This window comes from Coregonus lavaretus (assembly GCF_964263955.1).
Source record: "Coregonus lavaretus genome assembly, contig: HAP1_SCAFFOLD_673, whole genome shotgun sequence".
NCBI lineage: Eukaryota > Metazoa > Chordata > Actinopteri > Salmoniformes > Salmonidae > Coregonus > Coregonus lavaretus.
Window position 1 is genome coordinate 217,277 of NW_028165133.1, and position 15,455 is coordinate 232,731.

General features: G+C 42.9%; 1 protein-coding gene across 1 annotated transcript in view; it reads left to right on the forward strand.

Moving 5' to 3' along the window:
• Window positions 1–7,705: 7,705 nt before the first annotated feature.
• Window positions 7,706–15,455, forward strand: part of LOC311116239 (NLR family CARD domain-containing protein 3-like) — a 35,758-nt gene continuing 28,008 nt past the window's right edge. Inside the window, exons 1-2 of the mRNA XM_084191352.1 lie at window positions 7,706–7,742; window positions 13,640–13,738. Coding sequence (XP_084047478.1) covers window positions 13,656–13,738 — 83 coding nt within the window. The 5' untranslated portion in view covers window positions 7,706–7,742; window positions 13,640–13,655. The remainder of the gene's footprint in view (window positions 7,743–13,639; window positions 13,739–15,455) is intronic.

Here is a 15,455-nt window from a genome sequence, read left to right on the forward strand (position 1 = left end):
GCTTGAATAAACGGCCCTACAAAGGCAAAGAGCATCAACTAGAAAACAGTCCAACTGAAGACAAAAAAGGCTTTAAAGTTGTTTTTGCTGTCCAGCCAAATATGTCGTAGGTAGATAAGTGTAAATGCACTGATGTATCATCTTATTATGACCACTGATCTGACCTATGACCCCTTAAATGCTGATACTGCACTCTGCCTTTGTATGACCTTAAACAGCTGTATGGGTCATGCAAAAGCAAAGTGCAGTATCTAAAAAATCTAAATGTGTTTATCCAGTTTACTTGTTGTTTTTAATGGTGTTATGTAGTTGTGTTTTCATGTTTTGAATGTTGTATTGTAGCAACCCTCAAGCTTTTTTTATCCATAAGGTAAGAACTATTTCATCACGGAGAATGTTTATACTTATGTGACTTTGTATTACTATCAATGCTGTCCTTTTCTTTATGTTAGCGAGCGTTTCAATATTTTGTTTGCTGTCTTTCTTACCATTATCTGGGTATTTGCATTTCAATGTGACTTAAACCATAATGTTTCCCCGTGATTGGGCCGTGTTTATTCTGGTGATAACTGGATCACTGGCTGTCTCATGGAGTGTGTGAGGGTGAGTGTGATGGTCGGGATGGCCTGAACTCAGAGCCTGATAGAATACCAAGGAAAACCGTAGTAACTGCAGTAGAACATGGTGGAACAAAGCCAGATGGCAGTAACCTCACTTACTGCTGTTTCCTTGGTTTTTACTGGGATTTTGTAGTTACATCAAATTAGACCCTCCATTTTCTCTGAAACAGAAGATAATTGAACCAGGACACTTTGTCACAAGATATAACAGATACTATGAAGCCTGATTTAGGTCTGAACTCATCTTTGACCAAATGTGTAGCAGCAGTTTGCAATTGTACGGCAGAATAGCTGTGTACATAATCCTAATACCTCTTCACGGACTACATTTGAACACTTGAACAGTGTCGTCTGTTAGGGTGTGAACTGGTATGGTAAGATTACCTAGTGGGGCCAGTAACTGAAAGGTTGCTGGAACAAAATCCTGAGCAGTCAAGGTAAATATCTGTCTGTGCCCTTAAGCAAGGCACTTACACCTGATTTGCTCCAGGGGCGCTGTACTACTGTGGCTGACCCTGTAAAACAACACATTTCACTGCATCTATCCGGTGTCTGTGACAATACATTTAAAAATATTTTATTTATTTATTACAACAGTTAATTTAACAATGCTGGTTATAAATCTTGTTGACATTCATCCAAGGACACCTTGACTTGCATTACACTCTCACTCCAGAAAAATATTCTCATGAAATCATATAACTCATTGCTAGAGAAAAGGATTCCTGTGAACGTGGCCTGCTACAAGCAGGAAACCAGTTATGGATGTGTGATCTATCTTGGCATCTTTTTGGGGTAACCACATTGGAACATTCCAACATTCATCTTTAAGGACATGAACTGGCAGAACAGGTTTCAGCAAAGTATGGAGTCATTGTTTTCAGGAAGGTGTCTCCATGGCGATAGGAGGGACAGGAGGCAGACTAAGGGCAAGGGAAGCCACCTGAACTACTGCCCTACAAAGGCAAAGAGCAGTCCACGCAAACAGTGACTCTGAGAAAAATGACTTTAAAGTTGTTGTTTTTTTCCAATCATATCAGCCATGACCACTGATCTGACCTATGACCCCTTAAATGCTGATACTGCACTCAGCCTTTGTATGACCTTAAACAGCTATATGGGTAATGCACAAGCAAAGTGCAGTATGTAGAAATCTAAATGTGTTTATCCAGCTTTCTTGTTGTTTTTCTGTTTGATGGAAACAGTTTGAGAGTTGTAACTATATTCCAACTGTATTTAATGCTGTTATGTAGTCGTGTTTTCATGTTTTCAATGTTGTATTGGAGTAGGCCTAACCCTCACCAATATTTCTGTTGATGGAGAGAGACACCAGACAAGACACAGAGACAGCAACAGAAGAATAGGATATGATGGAGAGAGACACCAGACAAGACACAGAGACAGCAACAGAAGAATAGGATATGATGGAGAGAGACACCAGACAAGACACAGAGACAGCAACAGAAGAATAGGATATGATGGAGAGAGACACCAGACAAGACACAGAGACAGCAACAGAAGAATATGATATGATGGAGAGAGACACCAGACAAGACACAGAGACAGCAACAGAAGAATAGGATATGATGGAGAGAGACACCAGACAAGACACAGAGACAGCAACAGAAGAATAGGATATGATGGAGAGAGACACCAGACAAGACACAGAGACAGCAACAGAAGAACAGGATATGATGGAGAGAGACAGAACAGGCCATAACAGAAGAAAATAGACACAGGAGACAGTAACAAACTAGAACCTGAGACAGCAACAGACAAGACACAGATTGAAACAGACAAGACACAGACAGCAACAGACAAGACACAGACAGCAACAGTCAAGACACAGACAACAACAGACAAGACACAGACAACAGACAAGACACAGACAGCAAAATACAATTTACAGAAGAGCGTAGACAAGAGAGACAGCAACAGAAGAGGGCAGACAAGAGACAGCAACAGAAGAGGGCAGACAAGAGAGACAGCAACAGAAGACATAGAAAGTAATGGAGAGAGGCAGAGGAGGGGAGACAAGAGACAGCAACAGAAGAGGGGAGACAAGAGAGACAGCAACAGAAGAGGGGAGACAAGAGAGACAGCAACAGAAGAGGGCAGACAAGAGAGACAGCAACAGAAGAGGGCAGACAAGAGAGACAGCAACAGAAGAGGGGAGACAAGAGACAGCAACAGAAGAGGGCATACAAGAGAGACAGCAACAGAAGAGGGGAGACAAGAGAGACAGCAACAGAAGAGGGCAGACAAGAGAGACAGCAACAGAAGGGGGGAGACAAGAGAGACAGCAACAGAAGGGGGGAGACAAGAGAGACAGCAACAGAAGAGGGGAGACAAGAGAGACAGCAACAGAAGAGGTCAGACAAGAGAGACAGCAACAGAAGAGGGGAGACAAGAGAGACAGCAACAGAAGAGGGGAGACAAGAGAGACAGCAACAGAAGACAGAGAAAGTAATGGAGAGAGGCAGAGGAGGGGAGATCAGACAGTAGACTGTATCACTAAAAGCTGCTCTATAGATTCTAATTACTGCACAGTGAGTGTGTGTGTGTGTGTGGGGGGGGGGGGGGGTGTGTGTGTGAGAGAGAGAGAGAGTAAATAATGGTAAAACAGCATTATAATGATAGTCATACAATGTCAAATATTTCTTAAGTATAAACATTCTCTATGATGAAATAACCTTAGGCCTACTATAATATAACATTGAAAACATGAAAACACGACTACATAACACCATTAAATACAGTTGGAAGGTAGAAACAACTATCAAACAGTTTCCATCAAACAGATAAACAACAAGAAAGTTGGATCAACATATTTAGATTTCCTGATGCTGCACTTTGCCGTTGCATTACCCATATACTTGTTTAAGGTCATACAAAGGCAGAGTTCAGTATCAGCATTTTAGGGGTCATAGGTCAGATCAGTGGTTATGGTTGATATGCACGGACATTTGCGTGGACTGCTCTTTGCCTTTGTAAGGCAGTAGTTCAGGCGGCTGCCCTTGCCCTTAGTCTGCCTCCTGTCCCTCCTATCGCCATGGAGACACCTTCCTGAAAACAATGACTCCATACTTCATGTCCTTAAAGATTAGAATGTTCCAATGTGGTTGGCCAAAAAGATGACAAGATAGATCACACATTCATCATTCAGGGTTACTATCAAACAGAAATGTCACATTTCTGGTTTGTCCATACCTTGTTTCCTGCTTGTAGCAGTGTGCGTTTACAGGAAACCTTTTCTCTAACTATAAGTCACATGATTTCATGAGAATATTTCTCTGCAGTAAGAGGGTAATGCAAGTGAAGGTGTCCTTGGATCAACGTCAACAAGAGTTATAACCAGCTTTGTTAAATTAACTGTTGTAATTGCAGAAAAATATATATGTTTTTATTGTCAGATACACCGGATAGGTGCAGTGAAATGTGTTGTGTTACAGGGTCAGCCATAGTAGTACTGCTCCCATGAAGCAAGTTAGTGGTAAGTGCCTTGCTTAAGGGCATATCAACAGATTTTCACATTGACGGCTCGGGTATTCGAACCTGCGACCTTTCAGTTACTGGGCCAACGTTCTAACCACTAGGCAATGTGACCATACCATACCAGGTCCCGCCCTAAAAGAAGACAATGTTTAAGTGTTCAAATGTAGTCCATGAAGAGGTATTAGGATTATGTGCACAGCTATTCTGCCGTACAATTGCAAACTGCTGCTACACATTTGGTCAAAGATGAGTTCAGACCTAAATCAGGCTTCATAGTATCTGTTATATCTTGTGACAAAGTGTCCTGGTTCAATTAACTTCAGTTTCAGAGAAAATGGAGGGTCAAATTTGATGCAACTACAAAATCCCAGTAAAAACCAAGGAAACAGCAGTAAGTGAAGTTACTGCCATCTGGCTTTGTTCCACCATGTTCTACTGCAGTTACTACGGTTTTCCTTGGTATTCTATCAGGCTCTGAGTTCAGGCCATCCCGACCATGACACTCACCCTCACACACTCCATGAGACAGCCAGTGATACAGTTATCACCAGAATAAACATGGCACAATTCCGCGGAAAAATGTTGGATAATGTTGGTCATAAAGTCAGTCTTGTCCAAAACTGAGTTTAGTGAGACTTGTGGTTGTGACTGCATCACAACGTAAATGAAGGTTGCCCACATGCCCACACCAAGTAATAATCAATTCAGAATGCAACTGCACCCGACCCAATCGTAATGCCTGGGGTAAATTTGGGTTGAATTTGGATATCCCTATGGGGCTAGTTAGGGACCATCAGTAAATTACACCATGTACATGGGACAACATGTTACAATTCCAATAGCTCCAAATTTGGATTGCAAAACTAAAGAGAAACATCAGACAAGACACAGAGACAGCAACAGAATAATATGATATGATGGAGAGAGACACCAGACAAGATACAGAGACAGCAACAGAAGAATAGGATATGATGGAGAGAGACACCAGACAAGACACAGAGACAGCAACAGAAGAATATGATATGATGGAGAGAGACACCAGACAAGACATAGAGACAGCAACAGAAGAATATGATATGATGGAGAGAGACACCAGACAAGACACAGAGACAGCAACAGAAGAATATGATATGATGGAGAGAGACACCAGACAAGACACAGAGACAGCAACAGAAGAACAGGATATGATGGAGAGAGACACCAGACAAGATACAGAGACAGCAACAGAAGAACAGGATATGATGGAGAGAGACACCAGACAAGACATAGGGACAGCAACAGAAGAATAGGATATTATGGAGAGAGACACCAGACAAGATGAAAGACATCAATAGACGACACAGAGAAAGTGATGGAGAGAGACAGAGGAGGGGAGAACACACAGTAGACTATCACCAAAAGCTGATATAGGGATTCTAATTACTGCACTGTGTGTGTGTGTGAGAGAGAGAGAGAGAGAGAGAGAGAGAGAGAGAGAGAGAGAGAGAGAGAGAGAGAGAGAGAGAGAGAGAGAGAGAGAGAGAGTGAGAGGGTGTTTAGGTACTGTGGGATTCTTTAATCAGTTTGGCTCATTGGACAGGTCAGAGTCTATATTTGAAGTTCTTGAGTGGTTTTTGGCAATACACTGGTGATGTATTCATGGATTTAGCTGTTGAAATTCCTTCCCGGACCCTCCCACTGGCTGTGGGCTAAGCCACTGATGTCTTCACATCCTAGGGGAGAGAGGAGCTGCTACCCCTGGGGAGAGAGGAGCTGTTACCCCTGGGGAGAGAGGAGCTGATACCCCTGGGGAGAGGGGAGCTGCTACCCCTGGGGAGAGAGGAGCTGGTAACCCTGGGGAGAGAGGAGCTGTTACCCCTGGGGAGAGAGGAGCTGTTACCCCTGGGGAGAGAGGAGCTGTTACCCCTGGGGAGAGAGGAGCTGTTACCCCTGGGGAGCGAGGAGCTGCTACCTCTGGGGAGAGAGGAGCTGCTACCCCTCGGGAGAGAGGAGCTGTTACCCCTGGGGAGATAGGAGCTGTTACCCCTGGGGAGAGAGGAGTTGCTACCCCTGGGGAGAGAGGAACTGCTACCCCTGGGGAGAGGAGCTGTTACCCCTGTGGAGAGAGGAGCTGCTACCCCTGGGGAGAGAGGAGCAGCTTCCCCTGGGGAGAGAGGAGCTGTTACCCCTGGGGAGACAGGAGCTGATACCCCTGGGGAGAGAGGAGTTGCTACCCCTGGGGAGAGAGGAACTGCTACCCCTGGGGAGAGGAGCTGTTACCCCTGTGGAGAGAGGAGCTGCTACCCCTGGGGAGAGAGGAGCTGCTACCCCTGGGGAGAGAGGAGCTGTTACCCCTGGGGAGACAGGAGCTGATACCCCTGGGGAGAGAGGAGCTGCTACCCCTGGGGAGAGAGGAACTGCTACCCCTGGGGAGAGGAGCTGTTACCCCTGGGGAGCGAGGAGCTGCTACCTCTGGGGAGAGAGGAGCTGCTACCCCTGGGGAGAGAGGAGCTGTTACCCCTGGGGAGAGAGGAGCTGTTACCCCTGGGGAGAGAGGAGTTGCTACCCCTGGGGAGAGAGGAACTGCTACCCCTGGGGAGAGGAGCTGTTACCCCTGTGGAGAGAGGAGCTGCTACCCCTGGGGAGAGAGGAGCTGCTACCCCTGGGGAGAGAGGAGCTGTTACCCCTGGGGAGACAGGAGCTGATACCCCTGGGGAGAGAGGAGCTGCTACCCCTGGGGAGAGAGGAACTGCTACCCCTGGGGAGAGGAGCTGTTACCCCTGTGGAGAGAGATGCTACCCCTGGGGAGAGAGATGCTACCCTTGGGGAGAGAGGAGCTGTTACCCCTGGGGAGAGAGAAGCTGCTACCCCTGGGGAGAGTGGAGCTGCTACCCCTGGGAAGAGAGGATCTGTTAACCCTAGGGAGAGAGAAACTTGCTGATGTTTCGCAATATGCCATGGCCGTCTCAGTCACCAGGTCTCAACCCAATTGAAGACAACCATCAACAAAACACTAAATGATGGAATTTCTTGTGGAAGAATGATGTCACATCCCTCCAATAGAGTTCAAGATACTTTTTTTTATTTTTTTATTTTTTAAACCTTGACAATAAACATTTTAATGAACCACAAACACTTGATGTTTAGGGATGACACACATAGGGAGACAGTTTGCGTTCCTTCTCACATATGCACCTAGGAAGATGCAGTGTTTCTCAACCTGTCATTTTACATAATGTTGCAAGACACATACCATAAAATGAATCCATAGACTTTTGTGCATATTTACAGAAGGCTGTCATTTCACAATTTGTTCCTATATTGAAAGGACATAGGGAAAATAAAGTCAAACATTTCAATACAAAATAATAAAAACAATCACAGCATTACTCAGTCTTAATGTATTTTAACCATATTAACCAGTTTAATCAAATTGTTTTCATTTGGAACACTAAATCAGAACTACATTTGGAGTTCCAGACACTTGTAGAATGTATGCCAAGGCACATTGTAAGAGCTATAAAGAGACAGGGAGTGGGAGAGAGAACAGGTAGAACCTGATATGGAAATGAGCAGAACAAACTAAAGGAACTTTCCACCACCGAATGATCATTCCAGACTCTACTTCTATTGAGAGACATATAAAAGGTAAGACAACGATTGTTATGTGTATTAATATAGTTGATGATATTGTTATGCATATTAATATAGTTGATGATATTGTTATGTGTATTAATATAGTTGATGATATTGTTATGTGTATTAATATAGTTGATGATATTGTTATATGTATTCATATAGTTGATGATATTGTTATGTGTATTAATATAGTTGATGATATGTTTTGTGGACAGTGTTATAATAGGCCTACTCTCCTTAAAATGTTTTGGATATAAATTTGATGCGTGGGATGAATTCGTTCTGTTTCCATCTGTGTGCCCCAGGGTGATCGCTCCTACACTATCTTGAATCTAAAAGGGTTCTTTGGCTGTCCCCATAGGAGAACCCTTTGTAGAACCCTTTTTGGTCCTAGGTAGAACCCTTTTGGGTTCCATGAAGAATCCTTTCCACAGAGGGTTCTACATGGAAGCCAGAAGGGTTTTACCTGGAACCCAAAAGCGTTCTCCTATGGGGACAGCCAGAGGACCCTTTTGGAACTCTTTTTTCTAAGAGTGTACTGTATCATAGGTCTATAGACTGTGTTCCCTAGGGTGATCTCCTACTGTATCATAGGTCTATAGACTTGTCTTCTCAAAACAGGCTTAAAACACAACAAGCAACAACATTTTCTCTTTCTTATCTACTGTTAACTATTTTCACTCAGGAAGGTATGTTGTGTGAAAGAGAGACAAATAAATACTGTGGAAAGACTAACAACAACTTACACTTCCTCAAAGCAGGTTGTGTGTGTTCATTAGTGCCCACCGTAGCAAAACGTTTGGCAACAGAAACCATTTAGGTCATGTTGGACAGCGTTTGGTGTAAACTGTTTATGCAACATTTTCAAAACTGTTGGCTGCTGTGTAAACTAATGAACACGACCCAGGTTGTAGCCTACAACTCGGCTGTTGATGCCTGCCTCATGCTGAAACCTGAACTTAGCCTGAGGGGTGTACTATGATGCAAGCTAGATATACTGGTTTTCTAAAGCTAGCTTCAGTTAGCTTCACATTCCAGCTCAGGCCTCACCCATAAGAATACACAGAGTGCTAGTCATCAGGAAGGTGCTCTCTCAGCAGAACAGTAGATATCTCAATGACTTGACATGTTCTGGTTGTGAATTCAGGCTACAAGGTGAGAATCCTGCCAGGAATGATTGTAAAGTGTGTAGAGAAATTAAATGTATGGTGTAATTTTAGTACAGTGAATGGAAGTAAAACACTCAGACCTAACAGTCTACTTCTACTGAGACAGGTTTGTGTCAGTCTAATCATACAAAATGGTGATAACTGAACACGGGCAAATCAAATTCAATATATCAATATTCAAGACTCAACCTTTGCAGAATCAGAATCACCTTTATTCGCCAAGTACATTTGCACATACATATGTAGGATCTTAATTTGAGCCAGTTTGCTACAGCAGGAAAATATTCCTGCAGCAACAGGAAATGTGAATTATTATGTGAATTATAAATAATGGACATTTTTGTAGCGGTTGATACATTTTTATTAAGCGAAACTCAAGTCTGGCATTTCTAAGTGGAAATTACAAACTTCAGAAGCCTTTTAAAACCTCAAATACACTACAGGTTTTACATTTCCTGCATTGCGGGAAAGTTATTCTGCAGTGGAGGGTGATCAAATTAAGATCCTACATCTGTACACATAATTCTACATGGTGATAGTGACAGACAACATTTAGAGACAGAATACAGACAGAAGAGTTTACACAAATGTCTGTACAACATTATACACAACTAGGAAGAGTGAGCATAGAGCTATAAGATAATGAACAGTGGATATACAGATATGCAGTACAGTGGGAATACAGTTGGTATACAGATATACAGTACAGTGGGAATACAGTTGGTATACAGATATACAGTACAGTGGGAATACAGTTGGTATACAGATATACAGTACAGTGGGAATACAGTTGATATACAGATATACAGTACAGTGGGAATACAGTTGATATACAGATATACAGTACAGTGGGAATACAGTTGGTATACAGATATACAGTACAGTGGGAATAGAGTTGATATACAGATATACAGTACAGTGGGAATACAGTTGATATACAGATATACAGTACAGTGGGAATACAGTTGGTATACAGATATACAGTACAGTGGGAATACAGTTGGTATACAGATATACAGTACAGTGGGAATACAGTTGGTATACAGATATACAGTACAGAGGGTATACAGTTGGTATACAGATATACAGTACAGTGGGAATAAAGTTGGTATACAGATATACAGTACAGTGGGAATACAGTTGATATACAGATATACAGTACAGTGGGAATACAGTTGGTATACAGATATACAGTACAGTGGGAATACAGTTGATATACGGTGGATGTCCACATATACAGTACCAGTATAAATATATCTAAGAGAGATGAACAGAGTGCTAATGCAGTATAGTTCAGTTATTTAGTGTACAGTTCAGAGATGGCTTGATGTGGTGAGCAGCATAGAGTGTATAGTCCTTTAGTCTCTATGGACCAGATGGTAGTGTACAGTTCAGAGATGGCTTGATGTGGTGAGCAGCGTAGAGGACATAGTCCTTTAGTCTCTATGGGCCAGATGGTAGTGTACAGTTCAGAGATGGCTTGATGTGGTGTGCAGCAAAGAGTGTATAGTCCTTTAGTCTCTATGGGCCAGATGGTAGTGTACAGTTCAGAGATGACTTGATGTGGTGTGCAGCAAAGAGTGTATAGTCCTTTAGTCTCACTGGGCCAGATGGTTGGTTGGTGAGGGCCACAGCATGGGGAAAGAAACTGTTCAGATAGGGGTCTATAACATCCAATCACATAGGTTTACAGCAGCTGACAGTTGCAACGTTATTGCTAATAATTCAAACTGCCTTATTTAGATAAAAACATAATTTCTGTACAGATGTAGGATCTTAATTTGATCACCCTGTTGCAGGATAATTAAAACTTGTAATTTATTTGAGTGTTTTTAAGCTTTAAAAAAGGTTTCTGAAGATGATCAATTCCACTTTTCTATTAAAAAATTGTTCATTAATTATAATCCACATAATAATTCAAATGTCCTGTTGCTGCAGGATTATTTTCCTGCTGTAGCAAACTGGCTAAAATTAAGATCCTACATCTGTAGCAATACACCTCTCTTTGATGTACATGGCTATATCAGGATTGACTTTTGACCATTTGACATCTTTTATTTACTGTTGTTTAGGCTGGTGTCGTGTATTGAGATTATGACGTTGTTAATGTTTTAAGTGGAACTGAAAGAATGTTGATTTTAGTATCAAGAGGGAATGTTTTAGTGTAATGCCACATACAACAGACAGGAAGTGTGTTGTAGACAGGGGAGACTGGTGATTGGCCAGAAGAGGGAGCCACCCATCTTTTTGCATTGTTTATAAGTAGGGGCTAAACGAATAAGAAGTTAGAGCGGCCATTCTGAGGCGTCGCTCTCCGGACTTCGCGGGTCTGTAACTTATGCTGTAACCTCGTGATTTTAATAAAAGCCTCTAACACGGTGCAGCCTAAGCGGACTCGTTGATTGACAGCAATAATTGCCACCATTCACCCGATACGACACTGGTTGAATGAGTCGCCTATAAAAGCTACTTCATCTGCAAGAGAACAGGCGGCTGCACCAGCGACTGTAAGAAGTTATGTGATTTCCTCATATGAACGTGAAAGTAAGTGTGTAGCCTACGCAGTTACACAATGGCTGTTGAAACTGTGGCACGTATTTCTCTGTAACATTAGAAGTCGGATAAATGTGTTGATATGTAGGAAAGACGGGCAGACTCTCGTAGGTCTAGGCTAAACTACAAACTATTATAAGGTTAGGTCGACGTCAGACATTCAATAGTCAGAGTAGGTTTGAGCTATGATCACTTATCATGTTGACAAACCTGATGGTCTCCGTTTGAAATGGTGTGTAAAATACCATGCCTAGGCTACAAGCTCTGTCCTGCTACTGTTAGGTCTGTAACGTTATGGGAACTGATCTGAACAGGTTTAGGCTGGTCATCTAGGATATGTAGGCTATAGCTGAGGTATAGACCTCCATCTGTATCAGGACTAGGCTCCTGCTACTGTTACTGTTATAACGTTATGGGAACTGATCTGAACAGGTTTAAGCTGGTCATCTAGGATATGTAGGCTATAGCTGAGGTATAGACCTCCATCTGTATCAGGACTAGGCTCCTGCTACTGTTACTGTTATAACGTTATGGGAACTGATCTGAACAGGTTTAGGCTGGTCATCTAGGCTATAGCTGAGGTCAGTGGTGATTTTAGCATGTCAATCTTGGTGGGGCAAAACATAAATAAAGGGGGATGCATGCCAGCAAAGCCACTCCACAACACAACACTAAACAATACATTCATTGCACTATAACGGTGACAAACGGTGCCCACAAACTGTTAGGGCCTACATAAAGCAGAGTCCCAACAGCAGAGACCCAACAGCAGAGTCCCAACAGCAGAGTCCCAACAGCAGAGTCCCAACAGCAGAGTCCCAACAGCAGAGTCCCAACAGCAGAGTCCCAACAGCTGTCCTATCATTTCTCTTCATTATTTCTCTTCATATGACAAGGATTAAAAAGGATTTGCCTGTAGATTGTCGACCTGATTCGTGATGATGACTGCTGGCTAAGATTTTGAAAGTATGATGTTGACATGATCAGTCCAATCAAAGCTACTGTAGATATAATGTGATTTGACGTCATTTGATCTGTGGCCAATGACCTTCTTGGATGGGCACTTCTAATGTAACTCTGTGGCAGCACCCAGGGGGCTTGAATTTTCTAGCTCTACCCTTAGACTTGGCAGTGACGTAGTGTCCCCATGAGTGACAGAACACTGAGCCAATCACGGCGCAGCGCTCTGTATTTTCTTCTGGCTTGCCCCACCACCACAGAAAGCACTGAGCTAGGCTGAAACACCTGCATTTTGGAGCTGCCTTACTCAAGAAAACAAAAAAGAGACCATATTTGTATGCGGCTATATTAACTCAATGATATATATATTTTTTTGTATTTTTTGCAAACTGATATGTGACACGTATTAATGCCAAAATAACATGCAAAACAGGAAAGGCCACCTGCCCTTAATGACGGGTCGCTGGTTGAGAGAATGCCAAGAGTGTGCAAAGCTGTCATCAAGGCAAAGGGTGGCTATTTGAAGAATCTCAAATATAAAATAGATTTTGATTTGTTTAACACTTTTTTGGTTACTACATGATTCTATATGTGTTATTTCATAGTTTTGATGTCTTCACTATTATTCTACAATGTAGAAAATAGTAAAAATAAAGACAAACCCTTGAATGTGTTCAAAAAATGTTGACCGGTAGTGTATATATTTTTTACATTGTTAGCAAACTGATATGTGACATGTATTAATGCCACAATAACATGCAAAACAGGAAAGGCCACATGCCCTGAATGACGGGTCACCACTGGCTGAGGTATAGACCTTGATCTGCTTTACACAAAAAAAAAATGTTATACATTATAACCTAGCCTACTTTAAATAATAAAACATGTCTTAATTGTTGCAAAAAACCTTTCTGTATAGATCACTGATCCCCCCCAGATCAATCAAGCCTGTTTTAGCCCTTCTGTCTACATTCTCTGATACGTTTAGAAAAGAACAGATTCAAAAATAATAAATGGCAACTTTTAATGAATAGAAATAAGTGTGTGACATGGCCATGGTGAAGAGATGTCACAACTACATATTCATGTGATTGCATTAAATCACCTGACTGTTTCGATATGTCTGTTAGTAAATGTTTTGTAAGAGATAATTAATAAATGATAACAATTCACATTCAAGAATTACTGTGTTAACTACAACCAACATGTTGGATCTCTGTTTAGGGGTCAGTGGTCTAAAATGAGTCTCTCTGGGGAGAGAGAGGAGGGGGGCCCTGCCTCTAAAATGAGTCTCTCTGGGGAACATGACACCAAAGCTAAGAGGTGAGATGACAATTTTGTTTAAGAATTATTAAGAGTTTATTTCCTAAATGCTATTTCCACAATTTTTCACATGTGTTTTTTAATCAGAAATGGTTGCTTATGGCTACCTTCAATATTACTGTTCTCAGATGTTTAATTAATAGATTTTAGATGTATATCATTATTATTATTTTTATTGCAAAACGCTATATATCCATTGTTTAGCTGAAATTGAATGTTCGTATCCTGTATATTTGACTGTATTATCTGGTTGTCTCACCTAGCTATCTTAACCCTCCCGTTGTCCTAGGGTCAAAATGACCCGCCACTGTGTTGAACCAACTTGATTTAATTTTTATATTTTTTGGATCATTTGTGAGAAGGAGGCAGTGATACTTTCTTTAAAGTTTCATCTCAGGTAACTGATTATTAACAAGGTTACAGCTACTTGGTGAGCATCAACCCTGTAAGTTTACATTTTTACATTTACATTTACATTTTAGTCATTTAGCAGACGCTCTTATCCAGAGCGACTTACAGGAGCAATTAGGGTTAAGTTTTTGCTCAAGGGCACATTTACGTCATTTAGCAGACGCTCTTAAACAGAGCGACTCACAAATTGGTGCATTCACCCTATAGGCAGTGGGATAACCACTTTACAATTTTTTTTTGGGGGGGGGGGGGTAGAAGGATTACTTTATCCTATCCCAGGTATTCCTTAAAGAGGTGGGGTTTCAAATGTCTCCGGAAGGTGGTGAGTGACTCCGCTGTCCTGGCGTCGTGAGGGAGCTTGTTCCACCATTGGGGTGCCAGAGCAGCGAACAGTTTTGACTGGGCTGAGCGGGAACTATGCTTCCGCAGAGGAAGGGGAGCCAGCAGGCCAGAGGTGGATGAACACAATGCCCTCGTTTGGGTGTAGGGACTGATCAAAGCCCGAAGGTACAGAGGTGCCGTTCCCCTCACTGCTCCATAGGCAAGCACCATGGTCTTGTAGCGGATGCGAGCTTCAACTGGAAGCCAGTGGAGTGTGGGGCGGAGGGGGGTGACGTGAGAAAACTTGGGAAGGTTGAACACCAGACGGGCTGCGGCATTCTGGATGAGTTGTAGGGGTTTAATGGCACAGGCAGGGAGGCCAGCCAACAGCGAGTTGCAGTAGTCCAGACGGGAGATGACAAGTGCCTGGATTAGGACCTGTGCCGCTTCCTGTGTAAGGCAGGGTCGTACTCTCCGAATGTTGTAGAGCATGAACCTGCAGGAGCGGGTCACCACCTTGATGTTAGCGGAGAACGACAGGGTGTTGTCCAGGGTCACGCCAAGGCTCTTCGCACTCTGGGAGGAGGACACAACGGAGTTGTCAACCGTGATGGCGAGATCATGGAACGGGCAGTCCTTCCCCGGGAGGAAGAGCAGCTCCGTCTTGCCAGGGTTCAGCTTTAGGTGGTGATCCGTCATCCATACTGATATGTCTGCCAGACATGCAGAGATGCGATTCGCCACCTGGTTATCAGAAGGGGGAAAGGAGAAGATTAGTTGTGTATCGTCAGCGTAGCAATGATAGGAGAGGCCATGTGAGGATATGACAGAGCCAAGTGACTTGGTGTATAGGGAGAAAAGGAGAGGGCCTAGAACTGAGCCCTGGGGGACACCAGTGGTGAGAGCACGTGGTGCGGAGACAGCTTCTCGCCACGCCACTTGGTAGGAGCGACCGGTCAGGTAGGACGCAATCCAGGAGTGAGCC